This window comes from Cynoglossus semilaevis, chromosome 15 (genome assembly GCF_000523025.1).
Source record: "Cynoglossus semilaevis isolate Cse_v1.0 chromosome 15, Cse_v1.0, whole genome shotgun sequence".
Classification (NCBI taxonomy): Eukaryota; Metazoa; Chordata; class Actinopteri; order Pleuronectiformes; family Cynoglossidae; genus Cynoglossus; species Cynoglossus semilaevis.
The window spans coordinates 13,802,282-13,817,619 of record NC_024321.1 but is presented as its reverse complement, the minus strand read 5'-3'; the positions used below and the strand labels follow the sequence as shown (position 1 = coordinate 13,817,619).

The 15,338-nt window shown below is 41.7% G+C and overlaps 3 protein-coding genes across 3 annotated transcripts; 1 reads left to right on the top strand and 2 right to left on the bottom strand.

Annotated features, from left to right (window-relative positions):
• Positions 1–3,184: 3,184 nt before the first annotated feature.
• Positions 3,185–5,538, top strand: atoh1b (atonal bHLH transcription factor 1b). The gene has a single exon (XM_008327258.3). The coding sequence runs from the start codon at positions 4,033–4,035 to the stop codon at positions 4,750–4,752; it is 720 nt and encodes a 239-aa protein (XP_008325480.1). The 5' UTR covers positions 3,185–4,032; the 3' UTR covers positions 4,753–5,538.
• Positions 5,539–5,592: 54 nt separating this feature from the next.
• dok3 (docking protein 3) lies at positions 5,593–9,280 on the bottom strand. The gene is made up of 5 exons (XM_017039604.2): positions 9,105–9,280; positions 8,455–8,757; positions 8,104–8,194; positions 7,569–7,756; positions 5,593–7,207 (listed from the first exon to the last, which is right to left on the bottom strand). Exons 1-5 carry the CDS (start codon positions 9,156–9,158, stop codon positions 6,350–6,352), a joined length of 1,494 nt encoding a protein of 497 aa, XP_016895093.1. The 5' UTR covers positions 9,159–9,280; the 3' UTR covers positions 5,593–6,349.
• Positions 9,281–9,435: 155 nt separating this feature from the next.
• On the bottom strand, positions 9,436–15,042 carry ddx41 (DEAD (Asp-Glu-Ala-Asp) box polypeptide 41). Its single transcript, XM_008327243.3, is given in 18 exon segments — positions 9,436–10,094; positions 10,482–10,592; positions 10,695–10,766; positions 11,145–11,294; positions 11,828–11,924; positions 12,027–12,098; positions 12,196–12,327; positions 12,419–12,581; positions 12,795–12,931; positions 13,042–13,195; positions 13,282–13,354; positions 13,441–13,478; positions 13,480–13,572; positions 13,664–13,724; positions 13,806–13,880; positions 13,965–14,115; positions 14,393–14,491; positions 14,831–15,042. Coding segments are annotated over 18 exon segments (1,842 nt in total). The 5' UTR covers positions 14,858–15,042; the 3' UTR covers positions 9,436–9,957.
• Between the last annotated feature and the right edge of the window lie 296 nt (positions 15,043–15,338).

The following is a 15,338-nucleotide window of genomic DNA, read 5'->3' as shown; positions in this document are numbered from 1 at the left end:
AAAAAAAAAACAGGATGCAGAATGATGCATTAATGCTTTTTACTTATTGATGCTCGGAACATATGTACAAATGTAATACAACATGAACCAAATGCTAAAAAAGAAATCATTTGTTCATCCATCTTTTACCACTTAATACATCACAGGGGCCACTAGGGGAGCTATTGCAAATCCAATAAGTCATCGGGCAAAGGTGGGGTTATACAGTGGACAATTTGTCAAAACATACAAACTCCGTACAGTAGCACCAGCAGCTACCACCAGGGGTCAAACCAGTGACCTTCTTGCAGTAAAGTTCAGAACTGCAGGAGGTCCGCTTGACCATGACTACGAGCCAGAATCTACCTTTTTGTGGTAATTGGCTACGATGATCAGTTTCAGGGCCGTGGGCCTAATAATGTGGCCACTGATCACACGCTGTTTTAGCCTCAGGTGAAGTTTAATACAGGTGAGGAACTGACCCAGTGTCAGATTTACATAAAAAAGTAGCTGGAAAAAATAATCTTATTTACCAAAAATACACAATAACAATTACCTTTTATATCCAAACATTATCCTTAACAAACACACAAACACAGGTCAGGTACCGTAGACACTGTTTGTCTTAGAAAAAACAACATTATCTCTGTAGTCTGCATGTGTTCAAAATTAGCATTTGCAAATAAACACAATCACATTTCAACAAAAATAAACAATTTTGACATTATTGAACCTTTAAGTTGTATACAAAAGGCTTTAAATTGTTAAACTGCATATTATTAAATATGTTTTTATTTAATTGTTTTTTTTTTTACTATTTATATACAATTGTAAACAGTGTATGGTCCTACCTTCATTTGTAAGACGAGTCCGTGTTTGTTTTTTTCTTCTTTCTGTTTTTCTTCACAAAAAACTCAAAACTCAAAAAAAGCAAACTTTTAAGAGAACTCCTTCATTTCTTTCAAAGTCACCGGATGTTATTCTTGTTGTTTTTCTTATTCGGATGTAGCTCTACGCGTGGGCAAAGCTAATATTTATCACGTATTTTGAATGACCGTAAAATAAATAAACAAACAAATCGCCGTGGTGTTTTGAACCTTCTGGTGTTGCTAACTTATTAGAGCCCCATGTGTCTTGGTAGAAAACAACAGCGCCGCCCTCGGTGGAGCATGGTACTGTTTACCTGACCTTTTCCCTTTCGGCTGCGGTTTTACCAGAGATTAAAGATAATATATTTCACGCGTGTTCATTAAAGATATTAGAGAAACATTTACGACACGTCATATGTTCATGTACATTTTAACAGTAAACATAAAAATAAGCCACATTAAATTAAATTATTTGCCAAAAGCAAACTGAAAGTTTGGTCTGGAATAACAGAAAAGTTAAATAGTTTGTCACAAAAACACAAATTTAGATTAGGTTTTGCGTTGAAGTTTGTTGCAAACTGGCTTAGCCTTTCTTACAGCATAATGTGCTAAAAAAGCAGGCTATAAAATGGTTTAGAATGTGTTTTTAAAACAGGTTAATTGTTTAAAAATATTAATAATAATTACACAAAAAACATTTGTAGGTCAGATTAATATAAGGGATCATATAGTTTCTTTACATATTGACCGGTGACGTTTTTCTTTTTAAAATTCTGCCGTAAAGAATCTCCTTCATTGGTGGTCGTCACAGCAACCGTCTATTTTGTGACTTTTTTTTTCTCTGAGGGGCAGACTGCGACCCCACTGCATTTTCTAAATATTATTATTTATTTTTATTTTGCAGTAATCGTTTAATGAAGTACCTCGAATACAAAGTGCGTGTGCGTGTGTGTGTGTTTGTGTGTGTGTGTCTTCTGGGGCAGGTCAGAAGAAGGTGACCTCTGATGTTCCTCACACCTCCTCGGACACAGCAGCCACCGCCCTCCGCGACGCCCCCACTCACGCCCCGCACCAGATGGGAAGTGTAGCCCGCATTTTCTGCAGCCTGCGCGCAGGTCTGCAGGCTGTTGCGCTGGCAGCGGGGCTGAAGGAATGAAATATTCATGTCGCCCCAAAAGTGAATGGACACCCCGGGACGGAGAGTGTGCCGATTTATTCAACTAAAACCAGGCCTCATTAAACTGCTGGCGGCGAGGCAGGTCACGGTGATTTTCCTGACCAGTGCTCAACACACACTGTCACACACTGACAAAACCACGCACACGGGGGGTTCGGCGGGTGGAGCGCTGCTGAATCCGAGACTTGTCCAGGTCCCTCATCACTGCAGCATCAGTGGAGATCTCCCAGAGGACGGCTCTGGGCCGGGACTGCTGTAATTAATGAGCTAAATGAGTGATTAGCTCCAGTGTCACAGCTCAGTGTCAGTGGTGAAGCCGGAGTGTCGCTGTGAGCAGCATATGGGAGACGTGGGTGACACTGGAGGTGAAGTGTGTGTGGAGCTGGTGTGAGGGAGCCAGGGGACACCAGCTGATAGGCACAGGGCAGGACCGCAGGACCACAAATAACTCCAGTCTGATTTATCTTCCAACGACGACAAAAAACAAAAAAACAAACAAACAACAAAAACAGTGACAATAATTTAAAAAAAAAGGCAAAAAAAAAATACATGCAGTGCTGTCACACTGGTTACGCCAGTGTTTCTCAAATGCCGGTTAGTGGCCCAAAAGTGGGCTGGTGGGCTAAATCTAGTGGGTCACAACTCATCAATCAAAGACTTGTTTTTAAAACTAGAAAAGCATGTTGCAGCCAGGGGTGGAGGAGGGAGGGCGGGGTTACAAGTTGTAATCCTTTCATTGAAGTCTATAGGGTAACGCAGTGGAAGAGTGGGTGGAAAATTGCCTTACTGAAAACTGATCATCAGTTTGATGCCCAGTTGTTAGAGCTGCCCTAAATGTCTGTAGACTGTTTAGACAAGGAGGAGGGGAGGTGAGGGGAGGCAAGGAGGAGGAGGGGGGGGGGTGTCTCCCACAGTCCAGACACATTGAATATGGAATTATGGTAATTACTTAAACTGAGTTGATTTGCACTCGTTTACCATCTCTCTGCACTGGCAACTTTACCAGAAACACATAAAAATGTAGCGTGGCTAAATCTGCAATCGAACCCCCAACCTCTACCTCTAAGACAGGAAGACAACCCGCACTACCTTAAACACAGCTGTCAAACAGACAGGAAGACAACACGCACTACCTTAAACACAGCTGTCAAACCTGTGTGATGTGTGACTTGTACATGACAACATGTGCGCTGTGTGTATTGTTCCGTTCCTAGTAAATTAATTATTAAAACTGGACCTTAAATGATGATCCCAGTTTAATTAATTGCCTTCTGAGGTTATGACGACCGTTGACTGAATGTTGTCATCTTTGTTTATTGCTCCTAAATGATTCATTAATGCTTCGCAGTCATCTTATCAGTTCTCATGGCCCTGCTGTGGACAGGTGTGTCCCAGCTCTGGCCTCCCACCTGTTCGTTTTATTATTCTTCAGCAAATAACTGCAACTTCGTCCAACTTTTTTTTTTTTTTTTTTACTGTTTGTTTGAGAACAGGCCTCAACCTTGATACATCAGGAGTGTGTTTCTCACAAAGTCCATAATCAAAGTACAGTCAGAAAAGAAAAACAAGTTTAGAAATGTTTTGGTTTTAAGTTGAATGCATGCTAACATTCCTTTATTAAGGGGTTAGCCTGTGGACAATCACAGAGAAAGTCAACGGCCTCAAAGTTAACTTAAAGTCTCATAAAGTTTTAGTAACATTAAAGCCACGCTCCTGAATGATTAATACTGCGGGCTCCCCTCGGTGTGAGGATAATAACAAGGTCGTGATTGAGTTACAATGCACAATGGGAAGAAAAAAGTCGAGCATTGTCTAATTGTTGTGTGACAGGGTCAGAGGGGCCGGTGCCATTGGCTGCTGCAGGGCTGTCAGAGCTGTCTGAGACGGAGGAGTGACGCCAAGGAGGCTGCAGGAGGAGAGTGGCTATAAAAAGCACTTGGACCCACTCCACTGAGGAGAGACATCAACGCAGTCTCCACGGTGACGTGACCCGGGGCCAGTGCAGTGATGAGTGCTAAAGCAGAGCTTCCAGGCTGGCCAGAGTACCCGGAGGACTTCAGCCTCCTCCAGCAGCGCAGCCTGACGCACATCAACTCCAAAAGTTGGCTCTCTGCAAGTCCCATCCGCGCGTTCTCCAGGAGGGACGCGCACGGCGCGCAGGACGCGGGCATCTCGCTGGAGAAACTTGTGCCGTCGGGTAAACTTCCCGAGTGCGTGTCCGCGGCTGCTGCAGGCATCAGAGACACCGGCTGTGAGAGCGGGTCTGACGGAGGCAGGAACGGCCACTTTGGCCCCCAGAAACACCGGCGCGTCGCAGCCAACGCCAGGGAGAGGAGGAGGATGCACGGCCTGAACAAGGCGTTTGACGAGCTGAGGAGCGTCATCCCGTCACTGGAGAACGAGAAGAAGTTGTCCAAGTACGACACGCTGCAAATGGCCCAGATCTACATCACGGAGCTGTCGGAGCTCCTGGCCGGAGTGGTCCAGTCGGAGTGCATGGAGAAGAACTCCAGGAGGAGTTTGATCCACACTCTGCTGCCTGCGGCCACTGCGCAGGAGCAGCTGATGGCAGAACAGCAAAACCCCGGCTCCTCCGTGGGCCACCTGATCATACTGGGACCTACAACTGAACTGGGATCGAGCAAATCCACGGCCTCGTCACACAGCAGTGATGGAGAGTCTTCACATCTCAGTGACACAGAGGAGATTCACCAGGAGAGACACTGAAGATGAACCCTGACAGTGAACACCACAGGGTGTAAAAGGAGAACCAAATACTGCAAATTCTGAAGAAATGTTGCTCAAAAGTCTTCCACTTTACTCCAGTAATGTTTTTTTAGGTTAGAAGTTGCACCGCCAAATGATAATGTTGAAAGAAAAAAAAAAACACTTCAGAGATGTTCTTCTTTAAACTTCTGAGGCCAGGCTGAACTTGGCCTTTTTTTGCACTTTATAAACCCTGGTCCTGACAGGTGACAGCTTCAGTGTGCCCCATTTTTTCTAAATTAAAAAAAAAACTTTTTTATATTTATGTTCAGCTGTGGGTATTTTATGAAAACTGTTTTGCTACAATAAAGATAAAGTTGATAATAGCTTGTGTATTATTTTTTTCGTTGCATATCAGGGCGCCGATTTATGTTTATGCTGGTGGGTGCTCGCTGGGTTCAGTTATGATCAGTTAATTGTGGTATTCAGTTACACACGGACGGCAGTTTTGTTCCTTAGCACATTTTTAATCACTTCGCCCTTATTTATTTAATCACATTTTTTAGGACTCTTTCAGAAAATGTAAGTCAATTCAAGAGTCCTTTTTTTTTTACTCTCGTATATCTTTTTGGCTAACATTTAGCTACCTCAAACTATAGCATATTCTTGTCCAGCAGTTAACGTCTGTCAACTTTTAGCTTTAGATCTTAGCTTCATCATGCGCAATAATTTGACTTCATTTACCATCAGAAAACAACAACAACAACAGTCAACTCTTATCATACCTTGCTGTTCTTTTTGGCCAACTTCTGCACATTCAACTCTTATCCTCTAATCTTGCTGTTCTTTTTGGCCAACTTCTGCTAACTCAATGACGCTTCCTTCAGGTTACTCATCTGATTAGCTGATACTTTTGAAATCAGAACCACACGTTGGGCTCAAAAGCTCAAAAACTCGAATTTCAGTTCAATTGTTTTCAAATCGAGGCAGGCACGAAACATTGGCAAGAGAATGAGTCAGCAGAGAGCTGACAAAGGATTTGTCTAATTTAGGAATGTTGACTAATATCAATTAATCATGATTAAATGCAATAATGATGCTTCATGATGGACTATGATCGTCATTATTTGTGATTAATCACAAAGGATATGAATCAGATAAAACATTCTAAACTCTGGAAATCACCTTCCTTTGACTAAACACAATACAGATCCGTGACTTCCTGACCTGGTTAAATTTAACTCGGTTAAAAGGTCAAAGGACATTAAAATAATATCTCCTTTTAAAGCCATGTCCTCAAATTCAGGCTCTAGTTTGTGTCTCAGTCTATCCACCAATTTAACAGGGAGGCACACACACACACACACACACACACACAGCCCCTCTTAAGTTCCAGCAGTGAACAACATCATTAATTGAATCCTGTTTTGCCTCAAACCATCCAGTGAATAAAAACAACAGGCTGCACAGATAAACATCTGCAAACTAAACATCTGACACCTCATGGTCCCAGTGGAGGGGAGTGAAATTAAACAGGGAAAAAAAAAAAAAACGGATCCCACGTGAGCATCTATCATGGCTAATATGGCTCCTCCTGGTCTGTCTGCTAACTAACAGCCTACCAAGAGAGGGTGGAGCCGCTCACGGTGGGGTGAGGATCGGGCTGGGACTTTGCCAGGTCCTTAGAAATGATTGCTGCCAGCCTGTATTTAAAACTGCCGGGGGGCTCTGTGGGGGTGACATGGGTGGAGGAGCTGATGGCCTCTTCCATCTCCTTTATGTCATCCACTGCCTGTGCCTGAGTGCTGAGCCCTGGCTGGATTAAATTATTCACAGAGAGCTGATGCTGGTATCTTGGCTTGGGGTAGGGTGTGTAGGAAACAGGCTGAGGAGGGGGGCAGGGAGGAGGGGGAGGGAGGGGAGAGTAGAAAGTCTCCACTTGGGGTTCCGTGGAAGATTTGGTCTTTTTCACGGCAGAATAGACGCACTGTGAGGCGTCTTCTTCGGTTGGAGCAGAAATGGTTCTCCTCAAGTGAAAGAAGTCGCTGCCGTCTCTGTGATCATCCAGGCTCAGAGCCGACAGGTAGTAACACTGGTCGTCGTCGTCATTCTCGCTTTCATCTCCCACAGCCTCCGTGCTGATCGAAATGGAAGGCGTGGAGAGAGACGGCTGGGGGCGAGGGCGGAGATTAATGTTGGAGTAGATGTTGTCAGACTCGTGCTCCGTCTCTGCGGGGTCGTCTTCAGGAGCGTAGACAGCAGGAGCAGCAGGTGGGTGGGTCACTGTTTGGACAACAGTAGGAAATTGGTCACACAATGACTTGTGGTTGTCGGTAAGTGGCGGGACAGATGTGCTGGTCTGCACGGAGCACTGCTCTAATATTGTCTGGAGGATCTCGGGTGCACGAGCAGAGAGGAAGACGAAGACGCCGTTTCCTGACTGACAGCCACGGCGTGCTTCAAAGGAGAATCCACCCTGAAATCACAGCCATGAATCATTATTCAACTGTGGAATTTCAAATGGGGGAGAAATTTATAAACATTAACACTTTCATAAAAGTTGGTCCACAAGACAAAATCAAAACAAAGTCTAAACAGGAAGCTGTTTTAATAATAACAGCCTAATTATCAATACTACAATTTATAAATTTAGCTAAAACAGTTATCATAACCTCGGACTAATCTGGCTAGAATAAGAAAAATTGTCAACACTATCTCTACTGCACGTAGTCTATATCAGTGGTTCTAAAAGTGGGGAGCGTGGAGTCATTGCGTGGCAGGGTGCAGCTTTGGGACAACTCTAACAAAGCTGCTCAGATCACGGTCCTCGGTTTTACCTCGACTTGTTTTAACCTGCGCATTTGTCTGTACGACCAGGTGTAGAGGACGTGACCAGAATTGCAGGTCAGCAGAGTCACAGCCTCTGGTTCTGGGGAGAACAGGTAGGTCCCCGACAGGTTGCACCTCCGGGATGCTTCTGTGCTCTGCACAGTCACTCGATAGGTGTTCGGAGGAAGGTTTGATTCTGAGTAAAAACGGACAAACCGCAGACTGAGACGGAACTGATTAGTGCTGCAGGAAACAACTGTGGAACATGTGTGATATTATTATCTGACCTAAAGTTGATACAGGAAATGGATCATCGACGTGTTTGCACTTGCACAGCTCCTTCCCACAATGTCAACATAATATAGTAATGTCAAGATGTTCAATTATGTACTTTAAATCATATTAACTTGTAATGTGCTCCACCAGGGCACACATTAAAAACCATTACACAAAGAGTCATTGAACCAGGGCCTCTGAAAGCCTCTACACTCTACTGTATCTAACAGGCTGGTGTTTAAATGCATGATGAGACACTCGTGTTACCAGTCGTCCATGAACAGTACAGGTCGTTGTCCTTCATGATCAAACCAGTTCCTCTCTCTGAACTCCCCAGGTCTGAGTCTTCAGAATCACTCTGTAAACACAGAAGTTTGATAAACAAGGCTGTGTGAACCACCCTCTTATCAGTTGTTTTATGGCTGCAGAAAGGTAAGATTCAAGAAGGTGTCTGCTTTGTGCAAGCAGAAGAATTGGAGAAGTGAGGTTGGCAGAATTGCAGGAACTTCCTTATTGTTATATCTGCCTGGGACTGTAAATATACTTTTATTCCAAATAAAATCACCATCCCTAAAAAGAGGGAAGTTGTACCGGTTACCAGGGGGAGATGTGTGATACCTGGAAGACTAGCGGACACAGACAGCTCAGCCAGTCCTGGTCTGGCAGGGAGGCCAGAGTGTAAATGCACTGTCGGGTGTGCAGGTAGAAGGCAGAGCATCCGTCAGGACAGGACTCCTTTGGTGCAGTGGAGACACTGAGGCAGTCGCTCAGACGTACGGTCTTGCTCTCCGGTGTCTTCAGTCGACTCCACTTCTTCTGGTTAGAGACAGCGTTGTTGTTCACTATGGAGTAGAGCTCCAACCGGCCGACACCTTTGGAACTGGGGTTGTGCAGCACCCCCCATGTTTTCCTCCAGGTTTTCTGTCAGTGGAGGATCATAAAGGACACATAAACATATGAATGTTCTTTAACACTGCTAAACCAGGCTGAGTTTCTTTAACTTTTTGAAACAAGGCACAAATTTTACATACACACAAGAAAACAATTTAAAAAAAAATCCCATGAAGCAACACCAAACAATGTGAGGAAATACAATGATCTTCTTTCAAGGTACTTGCTACGTGTAAAATATGTATATACACACACAAATATATATACGCAGGCATATATATTTATACATATATTTTTATAAACATATATATCAAGTCACCTAGTGTGCGTTACGAAGATGAAAATAATATTTTACTAATCAGCTAAATGAGTCTTACCTTTCCAAACCTGACAGCCTGAATGTACAGCATCCCTTCCATGAGAATTTCCATTTTCAAAAGCTCAAACTTTTTTTTCTTCGCTTCTGTTCACTACCTGCAGCTCCGTGTGCCTCAGCGGTTCATCTGACGTTTCCCTTTTAAGCTTTTCACCAGTTATCAGTCATCTGGCCACAGCATGGCATCACGTCACAGTTGCGAAACAAGAGGTGCAGAGTAATCTGTTGCAGTATCGTTGAGTCAAACTTCCCTTTGCTTTATTTTGCCTCTTTTAGTAACTTCCTTCCAGCACCACTCTCCATTCTTTAAGACAACAACTCCCACTAACAGATAGAAGACAGAGAAGTTTAATTTACAAATGCCAGCATAAGAGTATCAAAAAGGTATGGTACAAACTATTCACACAAGAGTTGAAAAAACGAGCGTCCGATCCTATTGTCAAACATCTGACGACAAACACAGCAGCAGGGCTGAACAATTACTCAAAACATGAAGTACAGCATCCCATGATCAACCCATATACACGTTTTACATTGGAAAATACATGCTCTTCAAAGTCCTTCAACCTGCCTGAACCCTGACTTACTGTTTGTTTGTTTTATTTTTTTTTTTTTTACATGATACTGGTTTTACTTCTTGTTTTTTGGATCAAATGTTTTTCTCTGTTTGATGCAAAGGTTTGGATTTTACTCATGTAACACAAAAAACCCCGCCACATTAGTGATGTGTCTGACATTTCACATGATGAAAACATGGATCCAAATGTTCTGGATTCTTCCTTCAGACCACAGCCCGCATCGGCTGACCTATCTAATACATGTCTGATGTTCATCGACAGGACACACGGTGTCTCTTAGAAGTCCATGGAGCTGTGGGCCAGATAGTCCTTGCGCCCGATGTTGGTGACCTGCTTGGTCTGCATGGCCTCCAGTTTAGGACAGTCTGTGATACGATGACCCAGACCGCCGCAGAACGTACAGCCTCTCTCTCCTGCAGAAACACAAACAAACACCAAGACTGTGAGAAAGAAAAATCGCAAACACAGAGCTATAAATATAAGTGTTATCAATATCTATGCTCATGTATTGTATGTGATTTCACTGATCCTTGCCCTAGTCACATGACCTGTACTGTAAACGCTGCTCCACAGATATAGAATATAGTTCTTCAGTCTCAATGTGATTAACAGGAGATTATTGATGCTCAGCACTGATGATCCCCAATCAATGTGATTAACAGGAGATTATTGATAAAAGCAATTTTAAAATAATTTACATTTCATTTCTTATATTATCATATTATTATATGACATGTATGAACTGAAAATTTCTGAATTTTCTCGCTCTTCACCTAACCATTTGTAACAGTGTGACTTACCTCCAATGTCCAGCATGGTTTCGTCTCCCGTCTGGAGAACCTGGAGAACAGGCGGGACCTTCTGCTTGGCTTCAACCAACAGGGCTTTTAGATCCATTAAAACAGACTCATCTATAAGGAAAATATAAACCACAGACACGTGTCATATATATATTTTATATATTTTTGTGTTCTAAAATTTGAAATTCAGGTTAATTTAGTTTTTTCACTCACCGCAGCCTTTATTGATGAATGTCGTAGCAATTCCAGTTTGGCCCGATCGTCCAGTTCTTCCTATTCTGTGGACTGAAGTGAGAACATGTCAATAAACTATTATCTAATATTATTATTATTATTACAATTTCCCTTTAAATTAAGAGGTATCATTTGTATTTTTTCAACATTTCTTCTCACAATCTGGCATACACAGAAACACATCTTTTCACAATCTGGCATACACAGAAACACATATATTATTATAAATACAGTACATATATACACAATATAATTATACCTATGTATACACATATGCACAAATCCACATATACAAAAATATGTATATATTTCATTGTAATTATATACACACATTAATATGAATATATCGATCTAGAACATTTGTAAAAAGATCTCATCAGCGTTGTTCATATCTGCAGATCTTAAACTGGCACTGGACCACAGTCTTACCATAATTCTCTATCTCCTCAGGCATGTCGTAGTTTACCACATGCTGTATAGCTGGGAAATCCAGACCTTTGGATGCCACGTCTGTGGCGACTAAAACGTCCTTCTTCCCTTCTTTGAATGCTTCTATGGCTTTGGTTCTTTCCTCCTGATCTGAAAGAGAAACATCAAATATTCAGTCATGGAGAGGGGTCACAGAGGGGCTCAGTTTATGGACAGCCTGCGGCAAAGTGCTTGAAGGAGAACACTTGTATTTGCAGTTTGAATCCCAGCTCCTGCAGACTTTGGTGTGTTCAGGTAACAAAAACATCTCAGGACTATTAAGAAAACCGCAACACTGCTGCTCCTGTCTGTCCGTTCCAATTACTGGAGTATACGCTGAGAGTAATTACCCAGACAGAGTTAATGAAGTAAAAAAGAATCTAACATTTGACCTGAGAGGCTAATGAGGTATTTAAGAAGTAACCATCTCCAAATAACCATCTAAGCTCCAGGAACCATTGACACGCAAGTACATGGTAGCAGGGCGACACCTTGTGGTCAGACTGAGTATGTACGTGAAAACGAGATTTTGTTTTCCACAGGAATCATTTTGAAGTAATAAACGTATGTCTAGGGGATATGGTCCAGAAATCGTATTTAGATATTTTTCTGCTACACCTCGATTATCTCTCGATAATAAGTACCTTTCCCTCCATGGATGGCCACGGCTTCCACTCCTTTCAGCAGCAGATATTCATGAATTGCGTCTACGTCAGCTTTTTTTTCAGCAAATAACAGCACCTGTCACATGAGGGTAGCACATAATATTTTAATTTTTAAAAAATCTATGTTTATCTTTTAAACCTTTAGCACACATCAGTTTATTGCAATCAAAGTACTCACCGGAGGTGGAGTTTTCTGCAAACACTCCAGCAGGTACACCATCTTGGCTTCCTCTTTGACATATTCCACTTCCTGTACACAGGCACAAAAGAAGAGTCAGGTTTATAACACAAACAGCGAATCTTAGACTCGGACGACAATCATCTGTTACTGACAGAGATGAACACACCTGGATGACATCCAAACTGGCGGCTCCGGCTCGACCCACATTGATAGTGATGGGTTTTACCAGAGCACTCTTGGCAAAGTTCTGGATCTTCTTGGGCATAGTAGCACTGAAAAGCAGCGTCTGCCTTTGACCCTTGATGAAGAAACGATCAAAACAATTTTGATAAACTTTGCATTTGCAATTATACAAGCACTGCGCTGATGAAATCTGTTGCAGAACTCACCCTGAAATAAGAGAAGATGGTCCTGATGTCTTCCTCAAAACCCATGTCAATCATCCTGTCAGCTTCATCCAGAGCCAAGTAGCGGCAGATGTCCAGGCTGACCATCTTCTTCTGCAGCAGGTCCATGAGTCTGCCTGGTGTAGCCACCATCATATGGACACCACTGTGGTTAAAATAATAAAAACAAAACAGTTACCTCCTGGACAATAAAAAAAAAAAAAAAACATTTTTATATGACAGATTTGAGCAAACTTCATAATGGTTCGGTCACTAAAAAACAGGTGGATACATATATCACCAAAAATATACTCAAGAAATAATCAAATACAGCTGTGTCTTTATTTTAGTCAAAACAAAATTTACTTTTTTTACTTACTGTTTCACTACCTCCATCTGCTCTTTGACAGACATTCCTCCAATGCAGAGGGCAGTACGCAGCTGTGGAGTGCCCTCCTCCTCCAGCAGTTTGCAGTAAAACTCGATGATGCCATGTGTCTGTCTCGCCAACTCTCTCTGAAATAACAGGCAAATAATTAAAATCGTATATTTCCAGATGCAGAAAAAAAAACTTTACGTCTCAAGCTGAATCCCCTGTTACTACATTTATGGTGCACACATCTTACTGAAGGACAGATGATTAGTCCATACGGTCCCTCTTTCTTAAAGAATGGCAGCCGTTTCTCCTGTTCCAGGGAGAACATGATGATGGGCAGAGTGAACACCAACGTCTTTCCTGATCCGGTGAAAGCTATGCCGATCATGTCCCGACCTGACAAACTGAGCACAAACGGGGGCTTGGTGTAAAACTCAGAAATATGTAGCTTAGTATCACTACTTTACTGTGAACTTTATTCTCTACTCACACTGTAGGTTTTCCCTGGATCTGAATGGGCGTCGGATGTACGATACCCTTCTTTTTTAACCCCTTTAGAATAGCTGCAAACAAAACAAACATTTTTTAAAAACAAGGTAAAACAAAAAAAAAGGTTAAGCATGTTTTTGAGTCAAGCATTTGTTGTGACCTGGTGGAAGCTTCATCTCCCTGAAGCTTTTGATCGGGAATGCCGTCTCCATCGACCAGGATGTGAAACTTTTTCCTGACGCGTTCATGTCGAGTGCCCGGCATATTCAGGATGTAGCGCGGTGGCTTCCAGCTACAAATTACAAACAATGTTAAATCTACATGTACAAGAGTGCACTCACAGGGACAAAGGTTTTAAAAATTTACCAGATGGAAATTCTCACCTTGTTTTAATTGGATCATCATATATAATACCTTTAGCCATTTCCTTCACAGACATCAGAGCTGGCAGAGAAAACATACAATTCCAGAGTTATTTTTGTGCTTTTGAGAAACTAATGTTTTAATATTTTTTTGTTATTTTACCTCTCCCTTCTGCAACACTCTCAAGAATCTTCTCTTCCTCCTTCAGCTGCTTTTCCTTGGCTGATTCTTTTCTGGCTGTGGACACAAAAACAAACTACTGAAGTAACAGAGTCGCTCTGGAGTAAACACGTATTTCTAAAATTGAGGCTGAACCTGTACCTTCTGCTTTTTCCTTGAGGTGCTGATGCTGATCAAGGAGACTGACATTGGAACGTGGACCAAGACCTTCGTCTTCGTCTCGCTGTTCCCCACCACTGTCTTTGTGCTCTCCCTCCATTGCTTTTCCTCTCAGATGCAATATTTTCTGTAACTGTGAAGTAAAGTTTAAAATGCATTAGATATGAAAACTATTATAAGTATCTGTGTGACATTAATTAAAACTACAATGCATGCACATGGAAACCTTTAACAATTTATAGGAAGTGACAAATACATTGACCAACATATTAACGAACATCAGATCTGATTAAAGAAAGTTTAACATGTACAGTACATACACCTCAGCAGTAACTTTTTAATATGTTTCTAGAGTTTTAAACATGACAGTGTGGTTATATATATTTTTTTTTACAATGACAGGGGCTTACCATTTGTCTTTTTCTAATTTTGACCGGGACGTAAGGAACATAATCATCGTCGTCCTCCGATCCTCCTGAACCAGACCGTTCATTCTCGGTGTGAGACCGCTGTAAATTCACAAAAAAAATAATTTAATCATTTTAACAGACTATGTTACACACTCCAACACAAAACAAACATAAAACGTACACCATTATGAACTCATTACTTGAAGTGAACAAACGATCAAGCAAAAAGATTTCACGAAACTCTCTCTGGTACTTTGAAATAAACAGTTATTATTTAAAGTAAATACTGATCGTTGTTACTGATATAGAAGCGCATCTATCTAATAATTCAACAAAAGTACGCATGAATAGCAGCTTGGCTAACTAGCTATCCATAGTTAGCTCATATAATGGCTTCATCTTGCGATAGTTAAACCATATAACATGGATTTTACGTACCTTTTGAGCGTGTGTGTCGGTCTCCATTGTGATAAATATATGTCGACGACCTCAAATAAATCACGTTTTATTAACAAAATTCTACTTTACTTTGTTATTAACAAAATATCGTTCGCAAGTCAAAACTCGGCCACCATAGTTTGCACGGCACCGGAAACTGTAACGTTGTGAACGGGATGCGGAATGGGTCAAACTTCGGCAAAGCGCAATGTGTACAGACACGCGAAAGGGGCAGCTGTTGAAAATGAAAGAATACTGGAAATTCTAAAGCTAAAGCTAAAATCGAACGAATTGAAAATCAAACACCACACTATTATTTGTCAAAACTGTATTATTTTTAATCTTTCTAATTGAAAGATTGTTCACAGTATCAAAAATGAATTTAAAAAAGACACAAGCCAACATACACTTGGCCATAATTGGAATAGTATAAATCTACAATTAAAAAAAAAAAGAAGATAAAATTCTCCTAATTGAGTATAACCTGAAAAGCATCAGAAACGTTATA

Bases quoted from the DNA above. Each gene is read 5' to 3' on its own strand.
- dok3 (XM_017039604.2), bottom strand. From the start codon at position 9,158: ATGGAAATTCTCATGGAAGGGATGCTGTACATTCAGGCTGTCAGGTTT. The intron at 8,758-9,104 runs GTAAGACTCATT...CTCCACTGACAG, and splicing joins AGGCTGTCAGGTTTGGAAAG to AAAACCTGGAGGAAAACATG. The intron at 8,195-8,454 runs GTATCACACATC...CTGTGTTTACAG, and splicing joins TGTGTCCGCTAGTCTTCCAG to AGTGATTCTGAAGACTCAGA.
- atoh1b (XM_008327258.3), top strand. From the start codon at position 4,033: ATGAGTGCTAAAGCAGAGCTTCCAGGCTGGCCAGAGTACCCGGAGGAC.